This window comes from Mobula hypostoma, chromosome 12, assembly GCF_963921235.1.
Source record: "Mobula hypostoma chromosome 12, sMobHyp1.1, whole genome shotgun sequence".
In the NCBI taxonomy this organism is placed as follows: Eukaryota; Metazoa; Chordata; class Chondrichthyes; order Myliobatiformes; family Myliobatidae; genus Mobula; species Mobula hypostoma.
Genome location: NC_086108.1, coordinates 32,526,657 through 32,544,693, shown reverse-complemented (window position 1 = coordinate 32,544,693; position 18,037 = coordinate 32,526,657). Strand labels below are relative to the sequence as shown.

General features: G+C 39.1%; 1 protein-coding gene across 10 annotated transcripts in view; it reads left to right on the top strand.

Annotated features, from left to right (window-relative positions):
• The window catches only part of prrc2c (proline-rich coiled-coil 2C), a 104,139-nt gene that overhangs the window by 63,397 nt on the left and 22,705 nt on the right, over window positions 1–18,037 (top strand). For all 10 annotated transcript variants that reach the window (XM_063063792.1, XM_063063793.1, XM_063063797.1 and 7 more), the window contains exons 18-22: window positions 1,681–1,835; window positions 4,380–4,761; window positions 8,820–8,905; window positions 13,831–14,052; window positions 15,001–15,252. In XM_063063792.1, coding sequence (XP_062919862.1) covers window positions 1,681–1,835; window positions 4,380–4,761; window positions 8,820–8,905; window positions 13,831–14,052; window positions 15,001–15,252 — 1,097 coding nt within the window. The remainder of the gene's footprint in view (window positions 1–1,680; window positions 1,836–4,379; window positions 4,762–8,819; window positions 8,906–13,830; window positions 14,053–15,000; window positions 15,253–18,037) is intronic.

Here is an 18,037-nt window from a genome sequence, read left to right as displayed (position 1 = left end):
TGGGTCCATGTCCATCGCCATTTGTGCCAAGTGTTCCACAGCCTTAAAAAATTCTGCCCAGTTGCTTCAGAGTGGAAGACCTGACCTCTTTCCAGGATTCATCAATGTTGTTGATGGCATGTCTGATGTTGAAGGACTTTCACCATTCCCTCTCCGTTGGTAAACTACCGGGATTTTCAAAATCGTCTGTTGCTTGCAGCATCTGAGAGATCGTTTGCCGTAAAAAAAAATGCCTTGATTGCGGATATCACACCTTGGTCGAGTGGTTGAATCAGCGATGTTGTGTTAGGCGGCAGGAAACGCACGGTTATGTTAGGATGAATGCTGTCCAAATGTTTAGGGTGGGCTGGCACATTGTCGAACAACAGAAGAACTTTAAAGGCAAGATTTTGTTCCCAGCAGTAGCGTTCAGCCTCAACAGCAAAATGATTAACAAACCAATCTTCAAAGATTTGACCAGTGACCCATGCTTTCTTGTTAGCTGCCCAGTGGACAGGAAGCATATTCTTATTCAAACCCTTAAGAGCACGGGGGTTTAGTGAATGGTAAACTAAGAGAGGCTTCATCTTACAACAGTCTCCTTCGGCATTGGAACACATAAACAAAGTCGATCTATACTTTGCTGCCTTGAAACCTGATGCAGTTTTTTTATCCTTATGTAAGTGCGTTTCAGCATACACTTCCAAAAAAGCCCGGTCTCGTCTGCATTAAACACCTGCTTTGGTGTGATGCCTAACTCAGCTATCATAGCCCGCAGCTGCACAAGGCAGCGTCCCAGAGCTGTTACCTTTACCTGACGCCGCCCTGTTTATAATTTCCAACTTTTTTCCCAAGTGTTAAAGCTGTTCTCTGCCGCTTGGTGGTGGCCCAGGACTTGACATCGGACGCTTAGGAGGCATAGTTAAATATTTCAAGCACAAAATCACTGCACCATGGGTAAAAACACAGAAGTTTAAGAGTGCAAGATCGCACATCCATACGTTGCCAAAATCAATGGGAGACTGGCAGGAGTGAGATTGTGAGGCGTGCGCACGTGACCTGTATTGGTGGGAAAGCAGTGCTTCTCGTCCCAACAGTGAGACTGTGAGACGTGCGCATGTGACTTGTATTGGCGGGAAAGCAGTGCTGCTCGCATGACTGAGTTTTGGACGCATATAACGAGAAGTTGGTAGAAATAGGTTCCTCGCATAACTGTGAATCTGCATTGTCTGAAGACGCATATAACAAGGACAGGGTGTAGATGTTATACTACGGATTTGTGGTTTGAGCTCTGCTAAATTTTCATATTCACTTGTCCCAGCATTGAAGAGGTCACTTTAAGGCCAGCGATTTCTCTGTAGGGAAGAAACATCTTAGAGATGGTTGTCCTTGGGCACCTGTTTCAGTGGCTGGATTCAGATGAATTGAAGGACAGGCATCACATTACTTGACTTTTCCTGCATGTGACATTATTACTTCATGGTGTAGTTGATGAACTTCTAGTTTTCACCAACATCTAGTTTCCAGATCCAATGTAAAACGTATATTTGTTCACCATATTTTTCTTGTCAGTAGTATAACAAGTTCTTGTCCATGAATGCTCATGAGCGAAAACATTTTGCTAAATTTTGGAGAATAATGTTTGTTATTGTAAATACAAATCAAAATGGTTAATGTTAATGATTGATCTTGTCTTTGTAGGTGTGGTGATCATTGATGATCATCCAGAAGTGACAACAATTGAAGATTCCCAATGTAACACTATTGATGATGGATTTACTGAGGTTGTGTCAAAGAAACAACAAAAACGTTTACAGGATGAAGAACGTAGAAAAAAAGAGGAGCAAGTTGTACAGGTGATGGAATTAATTAGCATTCATATCTAGTGAAAAGATGCTGAGCATATCCAAGTCATCTTTGTCTTGTTGCTCTCAATATACATTTCAGTAGTTTGCTTATGTTCATCCACAGGTGAATGATTATTGTTCATGTTTGCCACATCTCCTAGTTTGACCAAAATTTGAAATTTTAATAAGCCCTAAAAGTCAGCACTGAGCTTTGACCACCTCTATTCTTATTCTACCTGGAAAAACAATAATTTAATATAAGACCATAAGACATGGGAGCAGAATTAGGCCATTTGGCCCATCAAGTCTGCTCCACCATTTAGTCATAGCTGATCCTTCTTTCCCCTCCTCAGCCCCACTTCCTGACCTTCTTCCCGTAACCTTTGATGCTGTGTTCAGTCAAGAACCTATCAAGCTCTTCCTTAAATACACCCAACGACCTGGCCTCTATAGCTGTTTGTGGTAATAAATTCCACAAATTTGCCACCCGCTGGCTGAAGAAATTTTCCCTTAAGGAAACCATGCTGACTTTGTCCTATCACGTCCTGTGTCACCAAGTACTCCATAACCTCATCCTCAACAATTGACTCCAACATCTCCAACAGGCTAACTGACCTATAAATTCCTTTCTGCTGCCTTCCCCCTTAAAGAGTGGAGTGACATTTGCAATTTTGCAGCCCCCGGCACCATGCAGTTATTTTTGAAGGAACATTATTAATGCCTCCACAATCTCAAAGGCTACCTCTTTCAGAATTCATCCAGCTCAGGTGATTTATGTGCCCTTCGGTCTTTTAGCTTTTTAAGCACCTTCTCCCTTGCAGTTGTAACTGTAATCACTTCTCTTCCCTCACACCCTTCAAGGTCTGACACACTACTAGTGTCTTCCACAGTGAAGACTGATGCAAGATACTCAGTTCATCTGCCATCTCCTTGTCCCCTGTTATTGTTGCTCTGGCCTCATTTTCTAGTGGTCCTGTATCCACTATGATATTGTTTGCTAACTTGCTTTCATATTTCATCATTTTCCTCTAATGATTCTTTTCGTTGCTGTCTGTAGGGTTTTAAAAGCTTCTCAATCCTGTCTTCCTATTCATTTTTGTTTTGTTGTATGCACTCTTGCTTTTTCATTAGCTTTGACTTTCCTTGTCAGCCACGGTTCTACTATTTTGCCATTTGAGTATTCCTTTATTTTTGGAATACATCTATCCTGCACCTTCCTCTTTTTCTTAGAAACTCATACCATTGCTGCTCTGATGTCATCCCTGCTAGCATCTCCTTCCAATTTACTTTGGCCAACTCCTCTTTCATATCACTGTAATTTCTTTTACTCCACTGAAATACTGCTATATCAGATTTTACTTTCTCCCTATCAAATTTCAAGTTGAGCTCAATCATATCATGATCACTGTCTCCTAAGGGTTCTTTTACCTTAAGCTCCCTAATCACCTCCGATTCATTACATAACACCCAATTGAGTATAGCTGATATTCTAGTAGGCTCAATGGCAAACTGCTCTAAAAAGCCATCTTGTAGACATTCAACAAACTTTCTCTTGGGATCGATTTCCAACCGGATTTTCCCAATCAACCTGTATGTTGAAATCTCCCATGACTATCATAACCTTGCCCTTTTGACATGCCTTTTCTTAATTCCTGTTGTATTCTGTGGTCCACATCCCAGCTACTGTTGGGAGGCCTTTATACAGCTGCCATCAGGGTCCTTTTACACTTGCAATTTCTGAACTCAACCCACAAGGATTCAGCATCTTCCGATCCTATGTCACATCTTTCTACTGATTTGACGCCATTCTTTACCATTAGAGCCATGCCACTCCTCTGCTGATCTTCCTAACCCTCCAATACAATGTGTAACCTTGGACATTCAGCTTCCAACTACAACCATGCTTCAACCACGATTCAGTGACGGCCATAATATCATACCCAACAATCTGTAGAAGTGTTGAATATTTGGAAAATTTAGGCTGCCAGTTTCATCATATTATCATTCTTGTAATCTCAATTTCTTTTACTTTTGCTCCTTTATCTCTTTTTAGTGGTTTGTAGAATAAACTCGGGGTGAGCAAACCTTTTTGTTTCTCAACAATCTGATTCATTCTTTCAAGGACATTCACTCTTCGAATTGCACATTCTTTCCTGATCTCACTTTTTACCTTCACTATCTTTTCTAAATACTTTGTCTGTGAATATTCATGACCACACTACTTATACTTTTTAACCAAATTTGTTATTTTGCAACATTACGTTTGTACACATCTAGCTGTCCTTGTAGAACGAGGTGTTGAGCAGATGTGCCAATGCTAAAGCTGTCCTGATGGTGAATCTCTGACTTATGTCAGGTCTTGTATGCATAAATTCTGTCACTTGTGGGGGCAGAACTAGCTCCTTACCATAAACAACAGAGAAAAAACTTAGCCAGCAAGCTGCTAGCTAGATTTTCTTATCATGGTGGATAGTTTATTGTTTGAAATGATAGCTTGTTCATATTTTCGATATTCTTATTGAATGGTATTTAAAATTTATTTATTTATTTCAGAACTGGAACAAAAAGAATTCAAATGAGAAAGGAAGAGGCCAGAATTCTAAATTGCCTCCACGATTTGCAAAAAAGCAACAACAGGCAGCCCAACAAACTCAGGCTCAGGCTCCAGCTTCAGTTCAACCACAGGCTCAGCCTCAGCAACAGGCTGTGGTTTCAACGACAGATCCAGTTCAGGATTCAGCACAAGGTCCATCTTCAGTTGAGACACCAGTATCTGTTCAGGAGCAATCAAAGGTGCAAGGAGGAAGCAGTACTTCAGGAAATAACAACGAATGTTCACTTTCAGCCCCAACACAAACACACAGCACATTGGACACAGAGCTATGGGACAACCAGATTAGCTCTTCAGGTGTCCTTTCAGATATCACCACGAAATGTTAGTATAAGTTTATAAAATATATATTTCATTATTTTGTTTCTTCTGGCACCATTTTGCCATATGCCACTGAAAATCACAAGCAGTATTCAATCCAGTGGATTTGTGTTTCTACAAAGGCTTTGTTGAATCATTCACACTTAAATGTTTAATTTCAAATTTAACCACTGAGCTTTTGAAATGTTGGTTTATAGTTCCACTATTGGTTCTGACAGATCCTGTTTATCCTGTGTCCAGAAAAGTGTTTAAGCTGTCTTGTGATTGACTCTTGAGTCAATTTACTTTAAATTTTTTTAGTAGGCCATGTTGACTGGAATGATGAAGGGTGGCCTACATTCCTTTGTCTATCCTGACTGATTTTCAAGGGAGAAATGTGGCTGTTGGGGAGGCATTTTGGAGTGAATTGATAAGCATTTGAACTACAGTTGGTTGGTGCTTCATTGTCTTGCAGATTTTTATTTGGCTTTTGTCTGGCTAAATAGGAAATAATGTAATTGGTAAAACAATAATTTACAGGCTTAGTTAGCATGGTATTTTTTTTTTTTTTGAAATTGCGTCTATAATTACCGTGACAGAACAGAACACAATGTTCACTTGATCAGGGAGAACCAGTATGATTGTGTAAAGATAATGCTTGATGATTCTGACTGAATATTTTGAAGAGATTATTGAAACATTATGAAGGGAAATACATAATATTTTTATAAATTTCCAGAAGACATTTGATAAAACCTTCACACAATGCTGTTCAATTGAAAACAATTTATTGACCTTGTGAGGAAATTGGCAAATGGCAAGACACTGTATTGAGATAATGGACACGATTTAAATTGGCAGGATGTGGATATAGTTGGGGTCTAAAGGGATCTATATCAGGGCCTTAGCTTTCAATGCATTTATAAATTAATGATTTGCAAGGTTTTGTTGAAATTGCACATTAAGCTTATAAAAGACAAAACATACAGAATAGTTATAAATGTTAAAAGACATTTTATACTTGATAATGTTATTGCCTTGTTCTCTTATCTGGAACCAACTGTTGTCCTTGGCTGTCTGTACATCTTCAGGAAACGTAGTGACAGGAAAATCAGCACCTAGGATTTAAGGAAGGGTGAGGTATAGGAAATTGTTGCAGTTCTGTATATTGCTCCCTTGTGAACTCAAGTAGAGAAAGCATGTCACTAATAAGCTTGGTGTAATTCATTCCCGGAATTGGTCCTACCAATGCACCAGCTGCCCTTCATCAGTACAGGCTGGCTCCCAAAGATAGATCACTGCATGCAATTACAAGGTGCCCACCATTATTCTTGCTCGGAGACTCTGATCCATGCATGTATATTTACTGTGCCAGTCCATATTTTAATTCAAAAGCTAATGGAATATCTATATTTAGTAATCTAATCCTCTATATGTAAAAGGAGTTAGCTTCTGTTTGGACCCCATATGAGACACTGAGCAATTTGGAGCATCCCTCTGTTAGAAGGGATATAATGCTGAGAGCTGAGGTACAGTGGAGATTAATAATGAAACATTAAATTATGAAGCTATATAAATTGGGTTATATTGCCTGAAATTTAAAAGCTAAAGAAGTTTTATTGCAATTTTTAGAGTATTAAGGTCATTTTATAATTCGATAATAACTTTATTGCCTCTTATCTGGAATCAACTGCTGTCCTTAGCTGCTTGTACATCTTCAAGAGGCACATAGAGACAGGAGATTCAGCATCTAGAATTTTAAAATTACTGTGGTGCTAGGAAGTTTGTGAACCCTGTGGAATTTTCTATCTCTCTACAAAAATATGACCTAAAACGTGATCAGATTTTCACGCAAGTCCTAAAACTAGATAGAGAACCCAATTAAATAAATAACATAAAAAGGATTATACTTGTTCATTTATTTAGAAAAATTATCCATAATTACATGTATTTGTTGGAAAAAGTATGTGAACCCGTGGTTTCAGTAACTAGTGTGACCCCCTTGTACAGCAATTACTTCAACACGTTTCCGGTAACTGTTGATTAGTCCTGTATATCAGCTCGGAGGAACTTTAGGCCATTCCTCCTTTGAAAACTGCTTCAACACATTTCTATAGGATCAAGGTTAGGACTTTGACTCGGCCATTCTAAGTCACGAATTTTCTTTTTAAACCATTCTCTTGTCTTTCGGATCATTGTCATGTTGCATTATCCAACTTCTATTAAGCAGGTGACAAACTGCTACCCTGACATTCTCCTGATACAATTTTGAATTCGTTACCTTTAACGTTTGCAAGCTGCCCAGGCCCTGAGGCAACAAAGCAGCCCAAACCATGATGTTCCTTCCACCATGCTTGGGATGAGGTTTTAGTGTTGGTGTACAGTGTCCTTTTTCTTCCAAACATAGCAATATATATTTCTGCCAAAAAGTTCAACTTTCGACTCACCTGTCTACAGAACATGGTCCCAGAGCGTTGTAGATCTTCCAGGTGGTCTTTTGCAAACTTGAGAGATGCAGCGAGGTTTTGTTTTTGGAGAGCAATGGTTTCCTCTGTGGTGTCCTTCCATGAACAGAGACTTTAGCAAGTTCTAGAGATTTCTGCTGATCTTTTGCTGTTTCCCTCTTTTTCACCTCCGTCAGCGTTGCTCTTGATGTGATCTTTGCAGGATGCCCACTTCTAGGGAGAGTAGCAACAGTACTGAGTTTCCTCCATTTGTAGACAATTTCTCTTGCTGTGGACTGATGAACAGCCAGGACTTTAGGAATTCTTTTGTAGCCTTTTCCAGCTTCATGTAACTCTACAATTCTTCTAAGGTACTCTGAAAGTTGTTTTGATGGAGACATGGTGCACATAAACAGATCTTTCTTGAGAAGAGCAGGCTCTGTCAGTAACCTGGCTTTGAGTGTCTCTTTTTTAATAGGACAGAGCACTTAAAATCCACACCTCCAATCTTATCTCATTGATTGGAACACTTGACTCCAAATAACTTTTGTAGAAGGCATTACCCCAGAGATTCACATACTTTTTTTTCCAATGCATACATGCAATATTAGATATTTTTTTCTCAAATAAATGAACAAGTATAACATTTTTGTTATTTATTGGGTTCTCTTTATGTAGTTTTAGGGCTTGTGTGCAAATCTGATCATATTTTAGGCCATATTTAAACAGAAAAAAAGAAAACTATAGGGTTCACAAACTTTCTAGCACCACTGTATAAGGTTATAAAGATATTTATTAACATTTTTTGAATCTTGGTCTAGAAGCATTTATAAAAATTAGAGCCAGACTATCCAGTAATAAAGCTAGAAAACACTTCTGTCTTGAATGTATTGGAATTGGATCTGAGTTGGTGGAACAAGCTCAAGGGCATTAAACAGCCTACTTCTGTTCCTTGTATCGTGTTCTGGTGAATATACTGTATTTGCAATATGATTAGTTATCTGTCACATCGTGTCTCAAAGATTCTATACAGTTTAATTTCATGAATATTTATTTATTTAGCAATGAAGCGTGGAGTAGGCCCTTCTGGCAATTCCACAACCGCAATTAACCCTAACCTAATCACGGGACCATTTGTAATGACCAGTTAACCTTCCTGTTACCTCTTTCGACTGTGGAAGGAAACCAAAGCACTTGCGGGGGGAACCCACGCACTCCATGGGCAGGATGTACAGAATGGTGCCAGAATTGAACTCCAGAATGACCCGAGCTGTAATAGCGGCACGGTAACCACTATGCTACCATGGCTCAACATTTAAAATTCAAAGATAAGCGTTTAAGTTATTTTGTACATATGATCAAGGTCATAAGTTGCAAGTTTCCCACTGGTTACAACATTTGGGATTAAGTTACATCAATTGAGTTTAGTTTGCTGCAGTTGGGGCTGAGTTTTGCTTTTCTGCAGATGCTACTGAGCATCATGAATCTAGAAAAACCGCATTTGAAGAACAAAACCAGTTGCATTAATGAAGTCTGTGATGCATTTCCAACTGCTGGAAGGACAACTGTGCCTTAGGACAATGGAGATAGAGGTATGAATTAAAAAGAAAAAAAGTGTAATCTGTTCTTATTTTCTAGTGGCATCCATTAGTCCTCCACAGCCTCCATCTGTCAGTGCATGGAATAAGCCTTTAACATCTTTTGGATCTTCCTCATCTCCTGAGGTAAGCATAACGATTCAGAGTATTGAGTAAGATTTTTGTTAATTGTTTCTCAAGGTTCACATACATTGCATCTTCCAGCTGCAGACTACTGCTACAAACTCTTTGTATGGTGAAAAGGAAACATCTCATTTTCTGCTCCAGTAGAAGTAGAAATTTGATGGGAATTTTTGTTAGGTGAGGTTTGTACAAGAAAACCATTCATCAGAACCTTATCGTTAATTGACTCAAACCACAGTTCATTTGTTCAGAATCTTTCACATGCAGTGCTCCTCTTGCTGTTGATAAAATTTAAATATTATTAAACAAGAATGGGTTTAGCTTCCAAATTGAAATTATCTCTTGATATTCCAGTGCTCTTACTTAACAATTTAACATTTGAGTTGTTGCCCATGCTTTTCAACAGACAAATTGCCTGAAGCCACGATCCCAGAGAAATTTTCAACACATCCTCAGAGTCTGATTGAGATCTCTTGACATTGCAGTACAGGCACTCAATCTAATGTAAAATTGCCAGATTTTATTTTCCTGCAGAACTGCATGGCTATTTCAAATTGCAATAAGTGATTCGTTATAGTTACCCATGATTCACATCTTTGTACGCTCATGGCCACTTTATTAGATATACCTTGTTAATGCAAATATCTAATCAGCCAATCAACCAACTGATTTTGGAGATACCATTAGCTGTTTTAAAATTATACTGTTCTCCTACAAGCTAAAATGTCCTCCTATAGTGTTCATTCAATTCAATGAGCAGTTGGAGGGAAATAATTGTGCTTCTGATCAAAAAGATGAGTTTGTCATTTTCACAAGTACATATATGGGTGCATGAAAGCTTGCAGCATTCACAGGAGAAGCAAATTAACTTGTACACAATTTTTACAGGAAAGAACTAAAATACTTCTGGTACAAACTGTTCAGAGCATTGCAAAACCAGAGATTAGGGTGGTGCCAGTTGTTTAAAGAGCTGAGTAGTTGAAGAGAAGTAGCTGTTCTTGAACCAGGTAGCAAGGGATTTTAGGTTTCTGTACCTCCTATACAGTGGTAGCTGCGAAATGGTGGATATCTTTGGATGTCGCCTTCCTGAGGCAGTATCTCCTATAGATAGGTGGGGGGCTGGGGTGGGGTGTGCCTATGATGTATTGGACCAAGTCCACTACTCTCTGGAGCTGCTTGTATCCCTGTGCATTTGGATTGCTGTATCAGAGCATGATGCAGCTAATCAGAATATGTATGTATACACATATATGTATGTATTGAGGTTATACTGACTGGAATGTGCTTTGTGAACCATATGGGGAGGACACTAGTGGACTTACTGATTGCATCACTGGGTACATCAACTTCTGTGTGGACACTATAATACCATCAAGTACTGTTTGCTGCTTCTCTAACAACAAAACCATGGGTCACCAGTGATCTGAAGGCTCTTCGCAACCACAAAAAGAGAGCCTTTAGATCAGGAGACGGGGAGGAATTGAAACGTGCAGAGGGAACTAAAGGAGCAGATCAAGGTGGCTAAAGAGGAATACAGGAGAGATTTGGAGAACAAGCTTGGGCAGAGTAGTACACAGGAGAGGTGTGAGGAACATCATTTGCTTCAGTCAGTCTTGGATTGCATCCATGAATGAACTAATGACTTAAACCAATTCTTCAATAGGTTTGGGGACAATTGCCCTCCTATTCACACCCCCCCCCCCAGCACACCAACCCAGGTGCCGAGGCACCCAGTGCTCTTTCAGCACCAATGCCTCCCCGCCCCCCCTTTCCCATACACACCTCCACGTACCAACTGCTATTGTTCCCATCTTCACCTCCCCCAGCCCCCACCTTCCACCAACTCTCCAGACGTCAAGGACTCACCTTCACTACTGAGCAAGTGAGAAGGGTTCTGGGGAAACTCAGACATGGCAAAGCTTTTGGACCGGATGTTGTGAACCCCATGATCCTGAAAGAATGTGCTGAGCAGCTGTGTGAAGTTCTCCAGTGTATTTTCAAACTCGACCTGGGGAGGGTCCTGACTGAGTGGGAAGCATCATGTATGGTCCCTGTACCCAACTGAAAGTCTTGAATGACTACCATCCAGTGGCCCTGACCTCACCCATAATGAAGAGCCGAGAGAGGCTGATCCTGGCTCACTTCCAGCTCTTGGTCAGATCAGCCCTCAATCCCCTGCAGTTTGCCTACCAGGGGCACTTCGGAGCCTACTCCCATTTGGATAAGCAGGGCAGCACTCTGAGGATTATGTTTTTTATTTTTCTAGTGCCTTTAATACCATATAGCCCTCATTGCAGAGGAGGGGGAAAGCTCTGTTCAGTGCAAGTTGTACTTCCATTTCATCTTGGATAATGGACTACTTGACTGGCAGACCACAGTTTGTGTGGCTTCTGAGCTGGGATCAGACAAGGCTATAAGCAGCACTGAGACCTCACAGAGGACTGTATTGGCTCCCTTCCTGTTTGCTCTGACTTTAGATACAACACTGAGTTATATTCTCTGCAGAAATTCTCTGATGACTCAGCAATAGTTGGGTGTATAAAGGGAGGACAGGAGGATGAATACAGGGCCCTGGTGGAGGACTTTCTCGATTAGTGCAAACTGAATCATCTGCAGCTCAACATCAGTAAGACAAAGGAGAAATGCGGTGGTGTGTTGGGGCAATGACATCAATGTGGGTGATGTCAATAGGCTTGATAAAGTGACTAGAAAGGCGGGCTCTGTTATAGAGTCAAAACTAGACACACTGGAAGTTGTGGTAGAACAAAGGACCTTATGGAAAATCCTGGCAGTTCTGGACAATATTTCTCACCCTCGGCATGCCACCTTGGCTGAACAGAGGAGCACTTTTAGTAATAAACTAAGACAACTGTGCTGCTCCAGAGAACTCCCTGAGGTCATTTTTACCCTTGGCCATTAGGCTCTATAATGAGTCAACCTTTTCCAGGGAAGTGATGACCCCCTCCTGTTAGACTGTTATTAACCTCTCTTTACCAGAGCTCTGTTTACCACACCCTGCTATCACAAAGACCCTGTGCAATACTACCATCACATCATATCTGGACAATGTGAATGTATATCCATTACTGTATAATATGGTAATTCTTATCAGTATGAACTTGTAAATATTGTACATCTTATTTTTCTTTCTTTTTCTTTTTAAATCTTTTTATTGAGTAAGTATACAAAAAAGGTAAGCCATATAAACATTAATACAATGTTAAAGTATAATAAAATTCCAAAAGATAACAATACCAAAAAGAAAATACTACAAACAATGTAATTTAAGCATAAGAAAGCAAGATAACATAATAGTATACTAGATTTTATATATATCAATGGAAAAAAAAAGAAAAAAAAACCCCAAAAAAAAAACCCACCGTGCAACTAACTAAAAGCAAAGCAAAGCAATGGGCTAACTTGAAACCAAACAGAGTTAAACTTAAAATCACGTCCTCAATCCCGACCTCCATTAAAACAGTGAAAAAAAAAACAAGAAGGGTAAATATTACATTAAATGAAAATATCGAATAAAAGGTCCCCAAATCTGTTCAAATTTAAATGAAGAATCATAAAGATTACTTCTAATTTTCTCCAGATTCAAACATAAAATCGTCTGAGAAAACCAAAAAAAGGTAGTTGGAGCATTAAGCTCTTTCCAATGTTGTAAAATACATCTTTTCGCCATTAAAGTAAGAAATGCAATCATTCTACGGGCTGAAGGGGAAAGATTACTAGAAATTTTAGGTAGTCCAAAGATAGCAGTAATAGGGTGAGGAGAGATATCTATATTTAATACCTTAGAAATAATATTGAAAATATCTCTCCAAAAAGTTTCCAAAGTAGGGCAAGACCAAAACATATGAGTTAAAGAGGCTATCTGCCCCGAACATCTATCACAGAAAGGATTAATATGCGAGTAAAAACGCGCTAACTTATCTTTGGACATATGTGCTCTATGAACCACTTTAAATTGAATTAGGGAATGTTTAGCACAAATAGAGGAAGTATTAACTAATTGTAAAATCTGCCCCCACTCATCCACAGAAATGGTAAGCCCCAATTCCTGTTCCCAATCTACACATCTTATTTTTAAGGTAACTTAATCTTTTATTCTTTGTTGTATTTGTATATCTGCACTTGTAATGCTACTGTGACACTAATTTGGGATCAATAAAGTATCTATATTTATGTATATATGTATTGCACACACAGACACGCAATAAAAAGTTTGTGAACCCTTTGCAATTACCTGGTTTTCTGCATTAATTACTCATAAAATGTGGTCTTATCTACAGTGTGTATGTTTGTCTGCCTGCTACGCTGCTATCATTTAGGGCAGCAGTGAAGGTCCTCCATATTTGGGCCTTCCTTCATCGTGTCTGTAGCTTCCTCTCAGTTTTCACTACTGTCAGTCATGCAAGTCCCTGGTGGAGACTCAGGAAAACCATCGCACTCAGATGTAGAAAGGTTCTTCATTGCTGCTTCGGTAACAATTTTGTTTTACCTGTCAGGGTTGTTAGCCCTGAGCTGAAATCCCGAACCTGGTGGACTGGAGACCATTCTTGGTCTATCATCTGCCCTTTGATCTGTTTGATGTGGGTGATCCTACCAAGAGACGAAGCATACGTCTCTAATTCCAGCCAGCATAGTTCTCTGGCTCATTGAGGTATGCAAGCCATCAAACCACAGATAAGGCTGTGGTCCTCTTGGAGGCATTTGACTTGTACTGTTGTTTAACTGCAAAAAGAAATTGAATAATTGCTCTTTAAGGACTTGTAGAACTCTAATTTAATTGAGGTGGCACTCACCATAAATTGCAATGTTCCATTAACATTATCAATTTATTTCAGAATGCTTTTTGGGATTTGCTTAACAAGCCCTTGTTTTCTATAATTGCATAAGGCATGTTTTCCATTTTCTTGCAGGGAACAGTTTCTAGTCCAGAGGCTGGAATTGAGCTTGGTATTGAGGCAGGTCAAATAGTCGTAACTAAAAGTAGTTGCACCTCAGCAGCCACAAGCGCCACCACTGATGTTGAAGCAGAAAGTGATGTAAGCACAACAGAAAAGGCTGCTGAACTTAAGTTGCCAGAGCCAAAGGAACAGCGACAGAAGCAGTCTCGTGCAGGCCCTATCAAAGCACAGAAAGTAAGCTACTTTGACTATAGTTCACTGGGGAAAGAGTGCAAAGCTAATTTCAGACTGTTGGTATTGAGTAAATAGTTCAAGAATTTGTGATCAGGTGGGGTTGACCTGTAAGCTGTAAACCATTGCAAATATCAAAACATTTGTATGCTTTACCATTTGTTTCATTAAAATAGGAGTGCAGCAACAATTACAACTTGTTTGATTTGTTACTGCATCTGCATGTTAGTTTATGCTTAAACTAGGAAGTCAGCATTGCTACTTCCCAACAGAAACAACATTTCAGAGCAGGCATCTGTTCTGGTATTAGGCCCAGATTAAGAACAGTTGAAGGTGAATTCTCTTTCCTACGGGTTTTACCACCTGTGCCATTTTGTTTCTCTCTCGATCCAATTTTTCCTTCCATCTACTTTACCTAATTTGACTAGTACATTTATCTCCTCCAACATTCTTGTTTTTTTCCTCATCCTTAAATCTCTTTAATTAAGGAAATTGTCAATCCTAAATTTTAACAAGATTCTGAATATCATACACAAACTGACTCCATCCCAACTTCATTACTGAATAAATCCATACAAAGATTTTTTCAGAAATGTAAATGGATATTTAGTGGAGGAAAGTTTAATAAATGCACACAAAGTGAAATCGTGCATCAGCAAACTTTAGAACATTCATATTTTCCAGTTAATTTTTTCAGCACAATATGGTATGTATACATAATTTTTAAAATATCGCGGCTACCCCATTATTCAATTGTGCACTTGGGCTTAGAGGAATCAAGACAGTCAAATTGTTCTGTTCACCCTTAAGTATTATCACCTGCTGGTGGAAAGCCATTTAGCACTTAAAATGTTACATAAAAGAATCTTGACTTTGGTTATTGTGCCTGTTGTAATGAAACAGGTTAATCTTTTATGACTTGATAACCATTAACAACTGTCATTTTTGCAGCTTCCAGAGTTGAATCTAATGGAGAACAAAGAACATAAACCTGGTCCCATTGGCAAGGAGCGATCAATGAAAAACAGGAAGGTCAAAGATGTGCAGCAGCCTGAAACAGAAGGAAAAGATGATCCTCCAGCCACTACTGTTGGTGGCCCAGAACCTGTTATAACACAGGAGTCAAATGTGGTGACTGAATTAAGCACTGAGGTAAAGACTATGATCTCTGTGCCAGCAACAGAATTTGAAGAAAATTCTAAGGTAAAGTCAATACAATAAAATTAAGACTGATTGTTGATATTGTGCATTACCTGCAATTGGTTTGGGGGTGCCATTCATTATAAGTCGATGAGAACGCATAAAGGCTTCTGAGGTGTATGGGCTAAGGGCAGGGCAAATGAAACTAAATGTGGTAAAATATGGGTCATGCACTTCAGTTTACATTTTAAAAAAATAGAATGCAGTTTTTAAATTATAAGAGATTGAATAACATTTTTGATTAAAGGAATCTTGGAGTCCTAATACAGGAATTGCCAAAATTTAATGAATAGGGATAACACAGTTAAGAAAGTAAACAAAAATCCATTGGCCTTTAAGATTTGGGTCTAAATGTAAAGAATCTTTTTGCAGATAGATGGAGCCCTGGTAGGATTGCACCTACAGTATTGTCTCCCTTACTAAGGAAGGATATTCTGATGATGGAAGGAGTACAGTGATGGTCAACTAGGTTAATTCCTTGAATGAAGGAACTGTCTGATGAGGAAAGATTGGACCTGTATTCTTTAGAGTTAGAGCATTGAGTGGTGGTCTTAATTAAAAGTACAGCATGCTTATCAGTGTAATCAAGCCAGAGAGTAATGAATCTTTGGAATTCTTTAACCAAGAGGACTGTGGAAGCTGAGTTGCTAAGTATATCCAAGACTTGGATCAATAAATATTAAAGGAAATGGCATTAGTGTCAGAAAGCAGGGCTAAAATAAAAGGACAGGCTTGATCCTATTGAATAACCTAATGGGTGTCAGATGCGAAAACTACCCCTTGTTTTCACTTTTTAAAAGACATTGCTGATGTTGTAGCTGATGATTGAAGGTGTTTACATGCGCTGACAGTAGGTTGCTATGTCCTTGATCTTAGTTTCAATTAAGTAACCTGGAAAAATAAAAATACACCTTGTATTTTCTTACTAATGATTTAGTGACTTCCAAAAGATAGAACACCCAATGAAGCTGTTACTTTATTAAACAAAAATTCCTAGATTCTGCCGTTTTATAAGATTTTTATGAGATATTTGATGAGCTCCAATATTAAACTTGCCTTGTATCATTGGGTTAAGATGCCAAATTTCAAATAACTAATGCGCACAGTGAAAACTTGAAGTGCATTTGATTATCACTTCTCATATTCGCAAAACCTTATAAGACTCACTGAAAATCACTTGTTAATATAACATTCAACTTAATTCAACATTTTGAAGAAAGTGAACATTGGCAAGATGCTGAATATTTTAACGTGCATTTTTCAACACTCTATTAGTTCAGCAGTTGACATTTAACATGTTATGAACTGCTATTAATGACCATTAGGCAGAATGAGAATTAAACCATCAAATATGCTCCACCATTGAATCGTGGCCCCTCTTTTTGCCCCCTCTCCTGCCTTCTCCCTGCAACCTTTGATGCCTCAACAGATCAAGAACCTATCAAACTGCACTAGTTATATCCATTTGTTTGGCTGCCCCAGCCATCTGTGGCAATGAATTCCACCAATTCACAGCCCTTTGGCTATCAAAATTCGTCCTCATCTCTTTTCTAAAGTGACATCCTTATATTCTGTCACTTTGCCCCTCTGGTCCTGGACTTTGTCACTATTGGAAAAACCTTCTCCACGTCCATTCTGTCAAGGTAATTTAATATTCAGTAACCTACAACGAGATCTTCCCTCATTCTTCCAAATTCCAGTGAGTATAGCCCCAGAGCCATCAGACACCTCGTACATTAATCCTTTAATTCCCAGGATCATTCTTGTGAACCTCCTCTGAACCCTCTCAAATATCAGCACATCCTTTCGTAGATCCAAGGCCCAAAACTGCTCATAGTACTCCAAATGTGGTATGAACAATGCATTATAAAGCCTCAGCATTACATCCATGCTTTTATATTCTAACCCTCTCGCAATGAATGCCAACATCGTTTGCCTTCCTTACTACTGACTCAACCTGCAAGTTAATCTTTAGGGAATCCTGCACTCGGGCTCGCAAGTCCCTTTGCAACTCCGATTTCTAAATTCATTCCCTATTTCGAAAATAGTCTACACCTTTTATTCTTTCTATCAAAGTGCATGACTTCCCAAAAACTGTATTCCAGCTGCTACTTTGCCCCATCTCCTAATCTGTCCAAGTCCTCCTGCAGACTACCCTGCTTTCTCAATGCTAACTGCCCCTTAGCCTATCTTTGTATAATCTGTAGACTTGGCCACAAAGATATCAGTTCCATTATCCAGAGCATTAACATATAACATGAAAAGTCATAGACCCAACACTGACCCCTGCAGTGCACCATTAATCACTGGCAACCAACCAGAAAAGGCCCCTTTTATTTCCACTCGCTGCTAAATACCTTCAATTCTGTTTTCACCCCCTTTTCAATTTTGTATCTGTGTTGCTGGAACTTAAATTCTTATCCCTTTCTGAACTTTTTCTCTTATCCTTTAGCCTGGAGACTTCTGTAACTACCCGTAACTCTCTGTTCCCTTTTTACTTTATCCGTGCTTTGCTAAGCTGTTGAACCCACTTCCCTACTATTCAGTTGAAATTAAGATTGATTAGAAAATTGGTTTGACTACTAAAGTTTCTGAGATGGTAGTAGGACAATAGGACCAGTATTTGACCAGTGACAAAAAAATTTATTTCAATGCAGATGTGCCTTGTCCACTCCTGGGATAAAGCAGCAGCACTCTTAACATGCTGAGTATTTTAATCTGACAACGATTTAAGGAAAGGACTGAATTTTGATCAAATTTAAATGTTAAGTTTCAAATTGCTAATTCA